Source organism: Ambystoma mexicanum, chromosome 2p (genome assembly GCF_040938575.1).
Source record: "Ambystoma mexicanum isolate Mex_15411 chromosome 2p, UKY_AmexF1_1, whole genome shotgun sequence".
NCBI lineage: Eukaryota > Metazoa > Chordata > Amphibia > Caudata > Ambystomatidae > Ambystoma > Ambystoma mexicanum.
The window spans coordinates 549,418,296-549,438,676 of NC_090923.1; the positions used below are offsets into that span (position 1 = coordinate 549,418,296).

Below are 20,381 nucleotides of genomic sequence, written 5' to 3' on the forward strand. Positions count from 1 at the left end.
CTCTCTTGTTGTGTTTGTGAAAAAGTGTTGGGATCTGTTTCAATTTATTCTCTGCTTTTCTCTCCCTTTTTAAAACGAATTATTAGAGTGCCATCTACGTTGAGCACTCACCGCTGTCTGAAAATAAGTGGGGCTTTACTTAAGACTTGTCTAATATTCTTTTAAGGGAGTGTATATCTTTTAGTGACCGTGTTTTTGAATTGCTTACTATTAGTGCCTGTGTGTTTTTTCTAGATGTGGTTTTAAATAAATAATTATATCTCTTTTACACCAAGCCCTGGTCAGTGTTTACTTGTTCTATTGTATTCTCTTGACCTATTGTGAATACTCTGTATACTGCCTAACTCTTCTTGAGGGAAGTCTGACTGCTCAGCCATAGCTACCAAGTGAATCTGTGTGGTACAGACTGCTACCAAGTGGGTTTACTGCCAAACACCTGTAGTCCTAAATCTTTTGCAGTGGTCTCAGACGGAACTGCACAGGTTTCTGCCTAACAAGCAGCTTCCACAGAAGACGAGAAGTTTGGACCATGAATCTATCGTGTAAGAGATTTTCTGGTGACCATCACCTCGGCCAGGCAGATGAGGGAGATTCAGGTCCTCTCTTGCAAGCTGCCGTACTTGTCCTTCCACGCTACAAGGGTGGTTCTGTGGACCCACACCACCTTTATGCCAAAGATTCCTTCAGAATTCCATCTCAACAAGCCTTTGGTTCTGCCAGTCTTCTTCCCGAATCCTTCTACGCTGGCCAAAAGGACATTGCATTCGCTGGACGTTACTCATGGCTTGAATTTCTATTCGGCACGCACAAAGAACTTTCGAAAGACACCCCAACTGTTTGTGAATTTTGGAACTGTGGATCACGGGAAGGCCCTGTCTAAGGCTTCCATATCCAGGTGGCTCTCCGGCTGCATCATGCACTATCATCGTCTGGCTAGCAGACCTTTTCCAGGCCTGCCGAGAGCTCATTCCACCAAAGCCATTGCAGCAACAACAGTGTTTCTCTCTGGTGTTCCCCTACATGCCATCTGCAGGGCTGCTAAGTGAAGGTCCACCCACACCTTCAAGAGATTCTACAGTGTAGACCAGGATTACAGGGAGGAGGCCCGGGTCAGCCAGCAACCGATTTGTTTGAGATTAGTCTGTTCCAGGAGTAAGTGTATTGCTTCTGTTGATCCTTGGTACCTCCCGTGGTTGTGTATCTGTACGGCTATGTAATCATATTCATGAGCATGTGAATCTATGCCAGACCCCATGCTGGAGAAGGAACAAGTTACCTAACTATAACTCCTGTTCTGCAGCATGGTTCTGTCATACATTCACATGCAAACCCTCCCTCCTTCCCCTCTGTGGCTCCTCTTGGTACATACTGCCAAATTACGTGCTCTACCAAATCTGAAGATGAACACTGGTGGTGGAGCTTAGGAAGGTGGCAGTCATTGGATGGGGGCAGTATGACCCAAAGTACAGTGGTTTTTCATAGAGTAAAATACAGCTTTCAGGCAAAAGCAAAACAGTTTTTCTTTTAACAAGGATTCCCAGTCTGATGACGGGGAATATTCATGAGCATGTGAATCCATGCCAGACCCATGCGGGAGTTAAAGGTAAGTAATTTGTTCCTTAAAAACTCTGCATATAAGTCAAGTTTACTATCTAAAACTACTGAAAACACTTCCTCAGATTCTACCTATAACTTATCACAAACTGACTTCCATGGAAATACTGTCACGAGGAAGTGGAACCGAGTAATGAAGATCACGAAAAGCTGGGATCTCTTGCTGCGCTCTAGTGGTTATGAGCGCATATTGGCAGGCAGGACATTTAAACTGAACTCCTCAGTACTGACCAAGAGACTGCCAAGTATAAGCAAGGTCCGTGGAGCCAACCGACTCATGAGAGCAACCGATGGTGGCAGAGTCCGCCGTGAATGCCAGAGCAGCTATACCAGAGAGCAGCCACTCCGCTACTGGAGCTGAGGGGGGAACGTGCAGCAGATAAGCGAGAGCTGCAAGTAGGATAGGAACCACAGGGCAGAAGCGGTGAACCCGAAAGGAGCAATCGGGATGCCGACACGCCACTGCAGGGTCACCGCGGGAGAGACCATTCTTGCTACAGTAACCCGGTGAGTCCGCCCAAGGGAAGTGGGGACAACAGGGCATACTGAAAATTGTACCAAAAGGAAACCGAAGTAAATTATATGAATGAGACGGAACGAACAGTGCCATATATCTTAAAGAAAAAGAACAAAATAATAAGAAAATGTCAAGTTTGCAAGTGCGCACAGTACGCATATGGAAGGTCCTGGCAGGGGAGTATACCAAGCATTTCAATTTACCAGTGTATGAAATGAAGGATATGAAAACAATTGTGTTGCAATCAAAGAAAGCCCTGGCAGGAGAGTATACCAGACATTTCAAGTTACAAGTTTACCAAACCAAGTATATGATAACAAGTGTTTTGTAAGTAAAAAAGTCCTGGCAGGGGAGTATAACGGGCATTTCAAGTCACAAGTGTATGAGAACAAATATTCCACAATAAGTGGTTTGCATACAAATAAAGCAGAAGTACATGAGGCATTCACAAGTGTTTATACATAAGTCAAGCCCGAGCAAGAGAGTTTGCCAGGCAAGATCAAGCTGGACAATATATGAAATAAGATATAACAAGAGATAAACAAAGAGTGTGAGTGAAACATATCCAGGAGTGGAAGAAGCCTGGCAGGAGAGGACACTAGGCAGCCCACTAAGATTCAGATTGTCAATCCAGTTATTTTGTATACTAATTCTATTGATTCAAAGAAACGCAAGGAACTGCTATTAAGTGAAGAGAAATCCAGGGAAGGGAATCCCCCTTTGGAACTGTGAACTGTATCTACCTGGAACATTTGTGTTGGAGTTATACATTTATTCTTTTGACGATTTGTACACTTTTTAAGTCCGGAGACATTTCCCTTTCACCTTAGAGTTGATTTTAGAGTGTGAGGGTCAGAACAGGACTTTGGACACAGGACAGGTTGATTCGAACATTCTGACAAAGGACCAACACATTCGTTTTGTTTCGATAGGGAAAATACCTCTTAGAGCAGGAACAGAGAGGCATTTTCCTAACCCTTTTTTGTTTAATAAATGTCTGTGGGCAAAATCATGAACCCACTGTGCCCGAGTTTCATTCCTGATCCCTCACATAGGTAAGCAAAATCTGTTCTTATCTTTCAGATGGTGCTACCCAGGTTTGACAACCAAAAGGCAGTGGAATGGAATGTTAGGATACAAAGAGACTGGTTCTCAATGTTATAGTATGGAGGACAGGGGGAGACAAATGGTTTGCATTTACTTACCCCCCTCTCTCTGATTATCCTATATAACTTGATAGGTCGACTGGGGGTAGCTGGAGGTTGGGGTTCCCACCATTGGTTCCGGTGAGAGGTGCCCAGGAGCTGCAAGTGCAAAGATTCTTCCTGTACGGTCCAGATGCAAGGTGCAACCCGTGGTGATGAAGAAATGCAAGATTCACTCATGCAGGCCTCTTCAGGACACTTTATAGGACAGGGAAAAGCATGCTCCAACGACAGCCACCGCACACAGACATTGGCAGTTGTACTTCCAGTCGTGGTTGAATACGTTTCTCCAGGACAAGATCCTTTGAGGCTGGGATGCTGAAATGGGATCACAAGAAATACTACTTGTGCCATACGCTGGCGAACACTAAAGTTCTGTATACAAACCCGGAACGGCAACACTTCTGGTGAGGTAGCCCACGAGAGAGCTGGTCTGTCCACCCGTGGTCCAAGGCTCGTGATGGCTGGATCCTCAAGAAGGCATAGAGATTAGTTGACCCCACTAGTCCAAATGCTAAAGCACTGCTCAGGGTCTCCTTCAGATTAGGTAGTCCAACAGGGATTCACATGGCCAGACGCAGGAGGGGGATGCAAGGCATCTTCAGAAGTCTTCTGCGGATCTTCAGTTGGCTGTACGTCTACGAGGGATTCTTGGTTCCAACACTGATCTGAATAAATGGCTGCAGGAATCCTCTTCTTGTCGAAAATCCATTCAAACGGCTATTAGTTGTCCAGTCAGGGACAACTATTGGTTTCGCTCATGCCCTACACCTACACTCTCTGGCACCGCATATGTGGAGTGGGACCAGACAGTCTCACTCACTTCCCGGGCCATACAAACACAAACACAGCAGCTTTCCCAGGCATGTGCATGACCGTATTTAGGATTTCCTGACCTGGCAAGGGAGGAAGAAGGCCAAACTACAATATGGCCAAAGAACAAGTGAAAATCTGCTGCCGTGGTCATTTTAGGGCACTAGACACGGTTAGTAGCCATACGCGGTAAACACGAATGTGCACACTAAAAATATCGCAGACATTGCAGAAATATATTTGCTGTAGTGCGATTAGGTGGACACCACCAATTAGTAATCCTGATAGCAAATACTAATTAATTATCTTTCTGTAAAATGAAATAATATTTTATTTATATCGCGCTCATACACATGTGTTTCAGAGCGCGACCAGGCAAAGGGAAGGGAACAGGGGAGAACAAAAACAGCTATCTTGCTAGGCCCAGTGATATTAAGAGCGTGCAAATGCATAGGAAAGGGAAAATGGGGAAAGTGAATGGAAGGGGGGGGAGAAGTGGAAAGTGTGGAACAAAGGTGAGAACAGAATGAATAATAAGTAAAGCGGAGCTGAGATACTAGGTGAGAGGCAGTCTGCCGCAGTCTTTCCACAGTGCTAACTTGTGAGAGTTTCCTATTTCTGTGCCTTCACACCGCGCAGCGGTGAGCGGAGCTGAGAGGCGAGGTGAGAGGCAGTCTGCCGCAGTCTTTCCACAGTGCTAACTTGTGGGAGTTTCCTATTTCTGCGCCTTCACACCGCGGAGCGGTGAGCGGAGCTGAGAGGCGAGGTGAGAGGCAGGCTGCCGCAGTCCGCCGCAGACGTGGAAGAAATGGAAAGGGCGATTGAGAGCCCACGTATACAGAAACCTCAGTCCCCTGCGGCCAGCTCGTCTTTGCAAAAACTCCAAAAGCCTGAGACAAAAATGGCACCTACGGCGGCTAATCAAGCCCTGGAGATCACACACAACACTGTCCCTGAGGGGGAAGTGGACTTAGGCCGTCACCGCCTAAGGAGTAACAAAAACATACTGGATCCAGAAGCAGGCCTCCCGAAACCAGGAGGAGATAATGACTTACCTACATCAACGCAGGCGGAGCCGGGGTCTGGAGGTGGATACCCGAAACACGAGGAGCCAAGTAAAGAAGCGAGCCTCCCTGAAGCGACCAGCGCCCTGCGTACCGCTGAGGCGAGTGAGTACCTGGCAGAGGCGGCCGAAGGGCGGCCCCTGCAGGACTCTGAGCGGGACCACGGTTGTGAGGAGGCAGGAAACTGTGGCTCTCGGCCGGCTCTGCCTCAGATGGGTGGAACCCCCGGATATGCCACAGATAACATCAACGGCAAGGAGCGAGTCCTGGCAGAGACAGGGGAGGTCTATAGTGGTGGAGCAGACCCCCCACACACCCAGGAACATGAGCCAGGAAGTCCTGGAGTGGCCCTCGCGAAATCAACATCAACACCAGAGGACATTAGTAAACAAATCCCGCCCATCGGCGGGCAATCAAGCATGTATTAAAGCGATGGTATATCCAGAACCACATTCACCCCCCGCACAGTACACGCCCAGTAAGTGTACAACCCTCTCAAAAAAACAGCAGTGGTGAGCATCTTTTAGAAGTCCAAGGCAGTGAGGGGGAATTAGAAAGTGATGTAGAAAGGAGTCACGAGGAAGAAAACTCAGACCCAGACTCTGATGCAGAGTCCAGTCGTACCCTCCTAAAAACGAATTCACAAGGAGACAAGTCTAAAAGCAAACATTTAACGAAAAAGCAAGCGAAAGCTCAAAACCAGGTGAACACGAAGTCTAGCCAGCAGAAGCATGCCACGAAACCCACGGCTTCTAATAAAAGGAAGACTACAATGGCTATGCTGCAAAAAACTCAAAAAAAAGGTGCAATCATAGTTTTTGCCAAAGCCACTTTTGTCCTGTCCTCTGAAGTCATTCTTTAGCAACTATCAAAAGAGAAAACTGGACACAGACACGAGTTATCAGATGCAGAGTTGCTGGAAGCCACCCTTGAACTTACGCCAACAAATAAACTCAGTAAAATTGACACTGCAATAAAGAAATCTCCCAATAGTGGGAAACGAAACACTACTCCAGAGATTTCCTTGCCAGTGAAAAGAACTAGCCAAAATCAACCACAGACGAGGGAAATCCAGCAGACCATGGAGCAACCCACGCATCTGAACACAGTCCTTCCAACCGCAATGACTGAGCCTAGAAAGAAAACGGTCCAACAAAAGGACATCTTGTTGCAAAATTCAACGAACACAATAACGCCAGACCATGCGCCTATGCCACCAAGACTAACTTCCGTAGAAGTAATTGCTCCATCAAACGTTGTGGACAACCCACAAGAACAACAGGAAAAGGTCCAACGTTACGTGTGGACAAAAGCCCATATGAATACAGGACAAAATCTACATCCAAGGGATAAAAAGGAGGACATGGAGGCAAGATCACAAGAAGAGCTTGTCAACAAGAAGTCGATCCAAGCCCAGGTATCGGAGCCCCGCTATGAACTAAACTCTTCAGTTCTTTGGGAGGCTTCTGATTCACCTTGTGTCAGTAATAAACAACCAAACATTTTTACTTCTCCAAAGAATTGGCGCTTCAGTGAAATCTCATCAGCAACCCCAAAAGACTCACCATAAAAAAAAACAGATATGGTAATGATAATGTCGGCCAACACCATCTCTTTAGTGCCGTTTGGCAAATTGTATGTATGAGTCGATAAGAGATAGCGTGCAAGATAACACTGCAGTCCTCACTAACTTGGACACCAACATGAAGTTCATAGAAGGATACATAACAGCAACAGAGACCAAAAACACTAACCACCAAAAAGCCTTGGAACTCAAAGTGTCAATGCTTGAAAAATTTGTGGACACGCTACAAGCAGAAATTAAAAATCAGCTCTTCAACAGTGACAAAAGGCAGAGGAAAGGTTCTGCTACGGCCTCACCCAAAGCCAGCTCCGATGCCATGAAAATTAAAAGACGAACTAAAGAAATAGTGGAAATGGAAACCACATTAACAATGGACAAAGCAGCAAAAGATCTATCACAATCAGCGAAACAACAAATTGTCCTGAAACTGTCTAATCAAGTGGAGGAGTCAGATAAAACTAAAAATCAGAATTAAAACGACCAAAAACCAACGGGGACAGGTCAGAAAAGTAATTATGAAGAGGTAGGAGAACAGGGCGACACACGGACTGGCCCCAAAGTTGTAGACCTAACAAGATCGCCCAGATCAGTGGACGAATTCCTGGTGAACTCAAACCTTATAGACCTGTCGCAGCATTGGGAAAGCAATCCTAAGATAAGAGAAAAGTCAACGCCCGTTAGGGAGGAAGAAAGCAACCTATCGCCGAAGGACAACGACAAAACTGGACATTTACCCGCAAGAGCACATGGGAACGAGGTAGAATCAAAGAAAACTCATAACTCCATCTGCCACCTTGAAAACAGCTCCCAGAGATGCCAACACGACAAAGACTGGAACAGAGAACCCTCAGAAAAAACTCAAACAAACAAAAAACGGGCAACCTCTAGTAGCAGAACAACAAAAGACTCCTGAAAAAACCGAGTGTGGTTCCCCGAGGATACAAAAAGATAAAGGAGTAGTATGTATCTTAAAATTAGAGCAATGTAAACGAGCAGAAGGATATATGATCCTTAACAGAAAAAAACGTCCTAACAATAACAAGGAAAACGAAATCCCCAAAACAAATAAGGACTGAAGATCTCAAACTCGTGGAACCTTACCACAGAGGGGATAGAGCAAAAGCTTACCTCCATGTGAAATCGAACAGTATTCAAGACATGTCGAGAGCAGTATTCCAAGAAATCGAACAGTTAGGCTTTATTTTATCAGAAATAAGAGATCCGAGGGCACCGGAAAAAAAAGACTCCACAAAGAAAGAAGGTGCACTCTCTAAACAGCACTATATCTCAAGAACAGAGGACCTCTATAGGCCATACAGAAGCAGAAAATGGCAAGGGCGGAACAGACAGTATACTACCGAAGAGAACAAAGCCCAAGAAGAGAAGCACCACTGGCAATACAGACCTGAAGTCGAGGATGAAAGGTTCCGGGATGCCTCAGAAGGATATAGACAGAGCAATAAGCGACAAGTGCGTGGCAGATACCATAAAGCAGACGACAATCAAAGCAATTCCCAAGCATTTTACTCCTCAAAGAGGCAAAGACAGAGTGAGGAAAAAACACGGGATGAAAAGTCAAGTGGGGCAAGAGAAGCAGCTACTCCAAAGGGTCCGTGGAACTGGTTGAAATCAGCCTTGATGCCAACAAGCAAGAAATAGCAACGACCATCGTCCTCTGTTCCCGGACACAGAGATTCTCCAGAAAGCCACACAGACAGCTATACCCTGGGTTCCTGGACTACAAGAGGAGACACACACCTAACGACGACGGGAGACGTCGACTTGGGCCATTTCGACATCCTGGGTTTATAGGAAACCTGGTTGGCGGATAAACCATCCCTTGATGGCTTTACGGTAGAAATATCACCGGCAACGAAAGGTCTCTTGGGGCGCCCGTCGAGGGGGCTCCTGACCGCAATTAAAATAGGCTCAGGCTTTAACATGAGGGCAACATTGAAAAAATCCTACAGAATGTTGGTTATCCTGCTAAATTGGACTTGAAAAACAACCAGCAAAGCAGCTCCTTACCAAAAGCAGCTGGTGGTCATAAATATCTACTGGAACCCCCAACGCATAACAACTAAAGCATTCTGCGCTGATATGGAGGCAACAATAGATGAGATCGATGAGACATACGAAAAGATTGACATCATATCTGCGGGGACCTGAATGAATATTGTGGTAAAACCACAGATGATCCCTTGAACCCGTTTCCACAAGGTCAAGCAGCAGAAAGAGGAAAAGCCTGGACAAGTCTAACAAGTTCAAGAAACCTCCACAATATGGCATCTCTGTTTCCACAGCAAAATACAATTCCGACGTGGGAACGTTTAAATTCCAAAGCCACACTGGACTATATCTATGTGAGCCAAGGTTTATTGCCGATCATCAGAGCCTTCAATGTACAGAGAACCGTGCACAGTGACCATAACCACCTTCACTGTGCCTGGCAAGGAAAACGAATATCCAAATGGTTATACAAACAAGATGGTGCAATAAATAACCAGTCATCAAGACTTTGTCTTACCACAACAGACGTAAAAAAGATAAATGCCAAATATAACATTGAGGGTATTTTGGCAACACAAGCGGATGGATATGCAAGACCTAACTACCTCCCTTTCCTACTGGCCCATAGAGTAACAGCAACGGCTCAGAAAATACATATAGAACAACAGAAACATGTATATGACAAGTTGGTTGTAGAAAAACAGAAAGTCTTGCGGAAACTGAAGCAAACCACGACAAAAATGAACACTCTCGAAGCCTGGAATCACTGGGATGACGAAGCAAAAAAATACACCAAATGCATAAAACATCGAAGAGCGGCACTATACCAACACGATTCGGAAGAAATGCTGCGAAGACTGAGCACCAAAAGATCCGGCGAATTTTGGTCTTTGATTAAAACGATGACAACCCAACCAGAAAACGAGATCTCAAGCTCTGTGTCGGAAGCCCAATGGACATCACACTTCATGACTCTTTTCGACTTCCCTAACACTAGCCAACCTATTAGAATATGGGAATCTACCACTCCATGGGCTGACATGACGAACAGCGACGAGATTGAAAAATTGACACCAAACTCAAAAACTCAAGAGCACCGGGCCCTGGCGGTTTGACGAATATAGATCTGAAACAAGCTCCGAAAGATTGGGCAGCAGTGATCAGTAAAATCTTTAGCCATTGTGGCAGAACAAAATCGATCCCAGAAACATGGTTGAGGCCCATCATAGTACCAATTTTCAAGAAAGGAAGTAGAGCTACAGACCCATAGCTCTCTTAGACATCATAGGGAAAATCTACGCCTCAAGCATACGTGAACTCTTTAGAAGGTGGTACAAAAACGCACCATGTAATGATCATTTCCAAATGGGCTTCCAGAAAAATGGCAACACTGCTGTCAATATTCTGCTAATAAACAGCTTAAAGCTCAAAGTGAAAGAAGGGGCTCTGAAAGTATACCTAGCTTTTGTGGATTTATCAAAAGCATTCGATAAAATTGACCGAGCCAAGCTGTGGGCCAAACTAGATAACTGGGATTACCCAAAAAAGATTCTGGAGCCAATAATTGCCCTTCATGCAGACACGCAGATCAGGGTAAACTAAACAGACAAGGCACCCTTTCCGATGAAATTCCTGTCAAAAGGGGAGTCAAACAGGGCTGCCCACTAGCGCTGGTACTCTTTATCTCTTTCTTAGGTGACTACCAACAGTGGGAAACAAAAACAAGGGCTTACCCCACCAAAATTGGGACAACACCCATCTCAAGACTGATGTACGCTGACGATGTGATATTGATTGACCAAACCCAAATTGGTCTGCAAAGAAAATTGGAAAATTTTCCAGATACATTGAAGAAAACAATCTGGAAAACAACAAAACAAAAACGAAAATCCTTGTACTGGGCAAACCGGGCAAAAAAACTCAAAAAAACAAAACTGGTATCTGGACAAAACAAAAGTTGAAGTAGAAAGAAACTTCAAAAACTTGGGAGTGACATTTGACGGTTCGGCCAGAGAAACCGCAATGCAAGACACGCTGTGGGAGAAAGCAAAGCGGCTGACGGCTCAGACCAAACTAGTCAATAATAAATATGGAAAATTTTCACTCCTTCCTGCCATCCAATTTTACAGAACAAAAGTTGTGCTGTCACTAATCTGTGAGATGGATACGTCTGTAAACATGCCTCAAACCATCTGGAACAAACTCGAAGGGTACGTCTGGAAAGCTGTTTTGGGACTACCAAAATCAACACAAATGGCAGCAATCAGACAGAAACTGGGGCAAGTCTCCTTGGCAGGCCTAGTGGAACAAAGCGCGAAGCTACTATATCGAAAAAATTCTAGTAGCAGATTCATTACCCATCTACAACATCATTGCGGAAGAACTGAGGAGCAAAAAATGTAAGGGCCTAAACACTTGGGTCGCCCACCAAAAAGAAATACTGAACGAGATGGCCTGTTCGGAGGAGGATTTGAGACAGAATCCACAAAGAGTGAAAAAAAAATGGAACTGAAAGATTGGATTGACACCATCGAGAAAGCAAGCGCAAACAAACTGCTGAAGAACCTCCCATCGGCTTAATAAAGTCAAAGAACCGCAAAATTATTGCATCAAATTTCCAAATAATGCGCTCCGGACCTTATTCATGAAAGCGAGACTTAACCTGCTCCCGACGCGTGAAATTACATCAATCAGATCATTATCGGCAGAAACAGGATGCCGTCTATGCAAAAACAAGACTGCCCAGAAACACTTAAACACCTTGTGCTGATGTGTCCAGAGACAACTCAGAATCGCAGCTCCTATTTGACATTGCTACTTATTGATTCTGGATCAGTTGACCTGGATTCTCTCTTGAACAGATTGATACCAGAAGATGGACCGTAGCAGCTGTGAAACTAATAGATCTGGCGCTAAAAATGACAATCCAATCCACGAATGAGCTGATGGTGAATTCAACCAGCTCAACAACCCATGTAAACATTCGTTTAGACCTCCAAGATATTTAATTAGTGGATCAACAGACACTGAACTATACACTCTAAGAGGATGAGTCAGTTTGTCTTTTCGGTTCTCCATAATCTTGTAAAAATAATTTTTCTTTTGATTAAATTCAAGTAATAAAAAAAAAAAAGTAAAATAAATAAATAAAGGCGATAAACAGTGGTAGTGCAGCCATCAAGTGGCAAAGTGCTAGCTTAGTCAGATAGGGTGTATCTGATAAGTGCAGAAGAAAAGTGGGTGGGGGACTCTATGGGTACAGATACAGACCCCAGTGCAAGGGGTGGCCTGGAGGCAGTGCAGAAGGGAGAGGGAGGCAGGGTGAGCAGGTACCTGGGCCCGAAGAACAGAGGGTGGCCAGGTGCACAGTGTCGAGAGAGAATGCAGATAAGCAGGGGAGAAGAGGGGCAAAGGCAGAAGCGAAGAGGAAGGTCTTGAGCAGCTTCCGAAACCAGAGACGGTTCGCCTCAAGTTTCAAGGTGGCAGGAGGCTGTTCCAAAGGGAGGCCCCAGTCAAAGACAGAGATTTACCCCCAGCTCGTTTCTTTGAAAAAACGTCTGACCCTGAGGGAGTTGGAAGAAGAGGAGCGAAGGGCTTGGGAGGGGTTGGTATTTACAGAGGGATAGTTGAAGGTATTTTGGACCCAGGCCCCAGAAAGCCTTGTGGACAATGCAAAGGGTTTTAAATTTAATCCTCACATCCACTGCGAACCAAAGAAGGGATTTCAGAGCTGGAGAGATACAATCCCAGGGCTTGAGGCCAAGGACAAGTCTTGCAGTCCTGTTCTGTATTAGTTGTAATAGGTGGAGAGTGGAGGTAGGAAGATTTAGAAAGAGGCTGTTACAGTAGTCCAACCTAGAGAGAACCAGAGCTTGAGAGACAGTGAGCTTCTGGGGGAAGGAGAGGAAAGGCAGAGTACCTCTTAGGAGATGCAGTAAGAAGTTTCATTTTAGAGACGTCGGAGATGTGTGTGGAGAAACAAAGTGTGGAGTCAAAGATGACCCCAAGGTTCTTAGCTTTGCAAGTAGGGATAAGAGGAGGTCCAAGGGAGGCCGGCCACAGAGTGAGGGGAAAAGATGGTGAAGGTGTACCAATGAGGAGGATCTCAGTCTTGTTGGCATTTAGACAAGAGATAGTTGGTGGCACACCAATTTTGAATGGCGATTAGGCAATCAGAGATGAGGGAAGGAGAGGAGGTGGCAGAAGGAAGCCTGAAAATGAGTTGGGTGTCATCAGCATAGCACTGGAAATTTGAGCAGAAAATGGAAATGTAGTAGGCGAGAGTTGCCAGGTATTGGTTGAAAAGCCAAGGCTAGATGTGATAAATTCAAAGGAGCATCCCTAGGAAAAAATCCTATGGCACAAGGATCAATATATACAATTGAAGACGGAGTGTTTCCACTTAGTTAGCCGGATGCTCTCAATTTGCCCTGTAATTCAGTTGTAATCGTTACTCTATATTCAGAGTAAATATTGTTCAATAATGATTTCATCCAGGTAATGAATCATTCACAAAATGCCCAAATGCCTTTTTTAGTATTCTTTTCTTAAAAGGCAGTAACAATCCAACCGTATGTCCAAGGTGGTATGCCAATGCATTTCGGAATATATTCCATCACCATTGCTGGACACTATCATAACAAAAATCATGCATCCAGAGTTACAAAATATGTATACATACCAAAGTGGCAGTGTTTCAGATACATCAGTACAGACAAAATAAAGAAAAACAAAAATAAACACACATTGTAAGAATAATTTCTCCACAATTCAGCAGTGAAAAGCAAAATAACGAATCTAATAACATGTAAGGTCTGACGCTCAAGGTGGATTACCTGTGATATGATGCCTATATTTGTGCATCGGCATGGGAACAATGATAGCACTAGCACTGTGTAACTACATATAAACTATTAATGTGTCTAAGAAATACTCAAAAGATAGTGTTCAAACATTACCTGGGAAGTTTCTGCACTTATTCACAGATGAGAGAATAAAGATTTAATCTATGAGAAATCGAGAAATTAATACCATCATTCATTTCTATAGAGAGAATGCCTAGCAGACAATACTTACCTGAGCATACATATAAAACGTACTCCTACGAGGCTGTCAGGACATGTGCTGTCGTAACAAAGGCCAGCGTTCTGTGCATGGCCTTTAGTTATGGCATTTGCAGTTCTGGTGGCACACCATGAGGTCATGCGTGCATGCACACGGTGACGCCTTTGGCAACCCGCGCTTCCTGTGTAAACAGGAAGCCCGGGTAGAGACACTGTCATATATATTCTGTGCAGTTGTACATTCTCTTTTCATGTCCTAAAAGGTAATACAGGAGTTCAGAAAAGGGGAAACAATCTTTCAATTGAGAAATGAAACCATTGACATGATTACCCTTATTATTTTCCTTATTAATGTATATTCTTATTACCATTCCTATACGCACTTTTTCCAACTGCCATACATGCACTGTTCAACTTGCATGACATGTTTAACCACTCACATGTATGTTCTCTCACTCCACCATACACACACTTCTCATTTGTCTGGGACCCTATGGGTGCCGGCTAAGGGCCAGAGGCAAAGGGCAGCTCCCTACTTAGCAGCTCTACTCCGTGTTTGCCCAGGGCGCCTGACGCAGACAACCTACAGCGATCAAAAAGGTAAGTGTGGTATGGGTGGGGAGTGCAGCCATTACTGTACCCACCACTCTTTCTACCTAAAATTGAAAGTTAACTCTAGGTGTTTTTCCATTGCTCTGCCAAAGTTGGATCTGAGTGTTATTCCATTGCTTTGCCAAAGTTGAATCTGAGTGTTTGTCCACTGCCCTGCCAAAATTGATTCTAGGTATTTCCATTGCACTACCAGAGTTTATTCCAGGTGGTGCTCCGCTGGTCCTTCCGCACCCTCTAGTTAGCTACTGTGTTTAGCCCCATAGTTCACTGTGCTGCACCCTATAGCTAGCCACTGTATTGAGCGAAGCTGCGCCTCATAATTGACCTCTTTGTTAAACTTTGCTGCACCATATCATTGGCCATTGTGCTGAACGGTGCTGTGCCCAATAGTTAGCCCTTGTATCCCACCCCATAGTTCACTCGTGTTGAACAGTACTGCGCCCTATAGTAACTCATTGTGTTGAACTGTGCTGCACCCTGTAGCTAACCACTATGTTGAACCCTGCTGTGCTCTATAGTTTGCCAATGCGTTGAACTGTGCTGCGCCCTATAGTTAGCTATTATGTTCCACCCCATAGTTAGCTTGTGTTGAAAGCTGCCACCCCTCTAATCAGCCATCATTAGGTGATACGGGGAGGGAGCACAGCCATTACTGTACTGCAGAAAACCCAGCCACTCTGACACTACCACTATTGTGGACTGTGCAATAGTTAGCCATTGTGCTGCGCTCATAGTTAGACATTGTAATGAATTGTGGAAGGAAATGTGTTGCACCTAGATGTATGTTAGGGGGCAGACGTTATGTTGGATTTGGATGTATTTTGCGGGAAAGGAAATGTGTTGCACCCAGGAAACATGTTACAATAGACATATTGGGAAGAATAGCCATGCGTCACATTTCGATATAATTGTGAAGATTAGCCATGTGCATCACTAGATAGAATTGTAAGGATTAGCCATGTGCCACATTTAGATATATTTGTGAAGATTAGCCATGTGTCACACTGAGATAGAATTGTGAAAGTTAGCCATGCGTCAGATTTAGATAAAATTGCGAAGATTAACCTTGAGTCACACTTTTAGATAGAATTGTTAAGATTAGTCATGTGACTCACTAGATAGAATTGTGAAGATTAGTCATGCGTCATATTTAGATATATTTGTGAAGATTAGCCATGTGTCACATTAGATTTCATTGTGAAGATTAGCCAGGCGTCACATTTAGATAGAATTGTGAAGATTAGCCATGTGTCATTAGATAGAATTGTGAAGATTAGCCATGTGCCACATTTAGATAGAATTGTGAAGATTAGCCATAAGCCACATTTAGATAGAATTGTGAAGATGTACTAACCACCCCACACCTACTCCCCTCCAACACACCTCCCAAATTCTATACACGCCCTATGGGCTGGCCAAACTACACACAAACACACAACCAACATAAGTAAGACTCGCAAACAACAAACAATCCCAGGCACTGTACTTACCCCTATGGATACAACATCTCAGTACACACAACCATAACCTTAAATACCAGCTAATCTACACATAAAACCCACAAACAGACGTCCAACATAAGACATTCACATACAACAAACAACAAAGGCATTTGGCCTCGCCCTGATGGATACAACAAACCAGTGCTCGCAGTCAAACCATCTGCAACCTAACACACACAGATGCCAGTTTCTCCTGGTTCTGGACCTATCCTACCACTCTATGCCCACTAACTCACCCCGTCCACTTTCTTGCAGAGCTACGTGAGCACCTGGAGACTGCCTCTGTGGTGGTAACAATGCAAAGTATAAGTCAACATAACAAAACAACATATTTAAGTCTATTTTATAAAACCAATCGATATTCTACACAAATCCTGGACAAAAGAACAACTTTTTAAAAATCTCTCCTTAGATTAAAAGTGAGTCTTTCCTGGAGGACATTAACAATATTTTGAACTCTGGAGATGTCCCCAACATTTACGGACTGGATGAGCAAGACCAGATCGTCACAGTAATGAAGCCAATTGTTCAGGATATGGGGCAGCAGCCAACGAAGGCCAACATGATGGCAGCTTATACGAAGCGAGTGCGCAGTAACATCCATACTGTACTGTGCATGAGGTAAGGCCCATTGGGATATATATCAACTCTGGTTATTTCTCAACTGGCATATTTGTGTTTTGTTGAGATATCTAGGTTATAACCAAAACATTTCTCTTTGTACGCTTATCTGTGCTTGTATACTGTTGTTAGTCATTTGTACTCTCATAGTGGAAAAAACAGTTTTTCCTGTTCTTTTTATATTGCCTTTACATATAAGGTACATGCCCCCCTCAAGAGCCCATGCACTGCAAGCCTAGAATTGACCAATCAGTGTTGTAAACTTATATTCCAAATACACAGGGCTTTCTGTGAGATTATTTTTCTGCCGATTAGGAGAGCACATCCCAGAATTGAGCTCCTGCTGTTCTTTTCAACTTCAAAACCTGTGGCAGATGAAAAATATAGGGTCAAGAGGGCCAACCTGACTTTTTTATTTAGGGTCTCCATTTTACAGATAAAGATGGTTGTCATATCTGTTCAGGCTTTAACTCCAAAGAATAGGCAAGATGGGTCGAGGAGAGTTTTGGATTAACTGCGTAAACCCAAAGGTGAGAAGAAAAAAAGGCCTTGAAAAGCACAAGAGTGTTAAAGATGAGAGAAGAGTGCAGAGAAAAACCATGCTTAGGAGAGATAATAGAAGACTGCACCTCCTAAGCTCAGAAAGGGGGCAGTGCCCTCTAGACCGGTTTCAGAACCTTTAGCCAGTTCAAAAGTAACAGCTGTTACGAAACCATTGATGAGCAACTCTTCGTCGGGAAGACAGTCATTGATGTCATTATCACTGCCGTCATCAGAACACGAAAACGTCAGTCTTACTGGGGACCTCAATGGCGAGGTGCTCTTTCCCATTGAATTTACCATTGTCGAGAAAACCAGACCACTGTCAATCTGCTTGTCTTGTGCAGGATTTCTCTTCAGTTCTGATACCATGAAGGGTTGATAATCAGGAAGCTCTATCAATACGCGAGCTTGTTGTCGAGATCCTGATCGAAAGGCTTGGACGTCGAGGTGCCGTCATCGGAAGCAGTCTTGGCACTGACACAAGTCAACAAGGAAGCGTCATCGTTGGTCACAGGTATCAGAGTTAGAACACAGAAGAATCTCCCCAGAAAACCCTTTACTGTTGCTAAGGAAGCCAAATCAAGAGGAAATGCACATTAGTCCTTCTATTTCTGTTTTTTAAAAGATTTCTAAGATAGAGAAGCAGTTTCACTAGTCTCATCAACTGCCTACAATAGAAGTGCATTCTTTGCAGCATCAGTCCCAAATATATCTTCAAAAGGAGGAGGAGGAAAGGGATTGATCGTTTTTTTAATCTGATGACAAGGGTGGCCAATCACTTAAATTTCGATCCGGGTGGGTCTCGATGATTTTGTCTCAAGGGAAAAATGTTAATGTCTAAAAAATATGCCTTGCCAATACCAACTTGACCAAAATACGGAGGATGGGCAAGCAGATTATTTCAGCATTGGCCTCAAAGCTGTCAGTATCTAGGCTTGACAAGAAATACAGAGTACCTGGATGAGCTCCTGTCTGTTTTGGGAATCAGCCCAGACAAGATTGCGTTTTGGTGACAGTAGCAAGTATTTGTCCAAATTGATTTCTACTGATCTTTCTGAGCAGGAAACCAGATAATTGGAGTCCGTTGTGAGGAAAGTGATTCTGCCTTCATTTCCGATTGTGAGAGCGATCAACACTGCAGTTATATTGTCCCATTGGGAAAGGGATTGTCAAAATAAAGCGCATTCCTTGTTTGAGTTCCTTTACAAGATAAGATAGTGTGTTACTGAGTGTTTGGTTGAGAAATGTGTGCCTAAGTCTTATACTATCATGATGACTACTCTGAAATTGGAAGATGTGGCAATCAGGCCGATGAACTTTGGTGTGGTGCTAAGGAGGCAATTGTGGCCCTAAACCTGCTAGTTTGGGGCTGAAAGTTGTGAAAACTGATGCCATTTTACTTCAGGTCCATGGACATACATGAGCCTGAGATGGTGCTGAATAGCAGCCATCATTGTTGCAATGATGCAGGAGCCACATCTATGCTAGCGGAGGTGACACAGAATGAATAGTGATTGGTTGGCTGGTTCCCAAGCTCCCGCAAGCCCATGTGCAGATGAGGTAATAAGAGTGCATTTGTTTATGATTACCAAGTATACGAAAGAGACCTGGTTACAAATTAATTAAAGGGGTAGTTCGCTCAGAAATGTTATTGTCCCAATCGATCAGGCATGTATTTTCCATCATAAATCGATCCATCTTAAAAAAAAAAGAAAATCCTATGCATCTTACCTTAGTTTTCCTCACTTTTATACATGCGAAAACCGCCATCTTGTGGAAATCATATCTGTTGATCTATCACCCTAAGTTCAAGTGCCCCGCAGCAGTAATACAGATCACCCGCCCCTAAAGCTAACATCACTAGACGCTTGCGCCCCTGTTCACAACACCAATGCAAGTCTCATGTGACGTCCTCTGTGCGCAATCTATTGACGTGTCCCAATGGAAATGCCAAGACGCCTCTTTCCTTGACCAACATAAACAAACAATTTCTGATCACATAACATAGGAGTTTTTTTCCTTCGCGTCAGTGTATTTCTTTTCGAGTCTCCCTGACTTGTTTCGGCTCTGTTCAGCTATCTGCTAAGAACGGCACACTGAGAACATGTACTTTTGCTGCAAATAATTAACTCAGTAGTTGCTTTTTATTTTACCATTTCTTATATTATTATACAAATGTCTTTACCAAACCATATTTAAATTATACTTTACCATGGCATGTTATTTGCATATGTCCTTGCAAACATATAAAGTTTTTTCCCTATTAATCTGGTGTTTGCACGGTTGGTTTTTCTAACATTGCTGTTTTTTCGCTTGTTTTCAATAACATTGAATTTTAATGTGAAACCTCATTTCGTTAATGTATACTGTTTTCCCACCCTCTAGTCCCCACGTATCTCTCTCTGAGGTGGCCAGATCACGGCCATCGCCTTTGGATCCAGACCCTGGGAGTGGACCAGTGCAGGAGGATCACGTGGGTGAGGGGTCTTCATTGAGTGGGAGTGGGATGCCGGATGGCAAGACGTGGTATCCCTCCCCCTGCAACACCATCCCTCCCCCTGCAACACCATTACCTCATCCTACCAGGTAGGATACGTGGGAACCTTATCCCCTGCCCCTTTCCAGCACTTTCACATGGACAGCCTGCTCTGGGAGAAAACAGACTCACCCCCGAGCAGTGTATCTGACATGTCCCACTACTGTCGTCAGGCAATTACTGACAATCACTCACACCTGACTTCCATTAAACATCCCCACATGGATAAAAGGCGGATCACAAAAGCACACTCTGAGCGAGGCAAAGCACACAAAGGTACAGCAGTTTCCAGTCGGCAGCTGAACGAGGGGAGAAAGACGGTAGACCAAGAAGGGTTCGTAAGAAGAGAATTATCCTTGACCTTTTCGGGAAGACGCTGTTACTTTCAGAGATAGCTAAAGCCCTCCTGTGTAATTGACCAAGGCGGGGAGGAGCAGCAGCAGCCGCCGTGGTATCGTCCTTTGCTCCAAGAACAAAGAAGCGCCAGCCAGATCAACACAGCAGGCGATTTGGGGAGACCGATGCCAGACCAGCCTGGGTTGAAGTCAAGTTTGCAAGCAGCAACATTGTATAACGAGTGCTGGAACGAATATTGTTAAACGCGTGTAATGAAAGACGCAAGTAAAACTAAATGTTTGAACTTGAGAAGGAAATATATGATACCGTTGACCGAGTGGTTCGGCACCGTGAATGTGC

At 44.2% G+C, this 20,381-nt stretch overlaps 1 protein-coding gene across 1 annotated transcript in view; it reads left to right on the forward strand.

The window, feature by feature from the left end:
• DNAH1 (dynein axonemal heavy chain 1) overlaps window positions 1-20,381 on the forward strand; it is a 3,604,831-nt gene that overhangs the window by 2,540,462 nt on the left and 1,043,988 nt on the right. Inside the window, exon 51 of the mRNA XM_069644003.1 lies at window positions 16,398-16,606. Within this exon, the coding sequence (XP_069500104.1) occupies window positions 16,398-16,606 (209 nt within the window). The remainder of the gene's footprint in view (window positions 1-16,397; window positions 16,607-20,381) is intronic.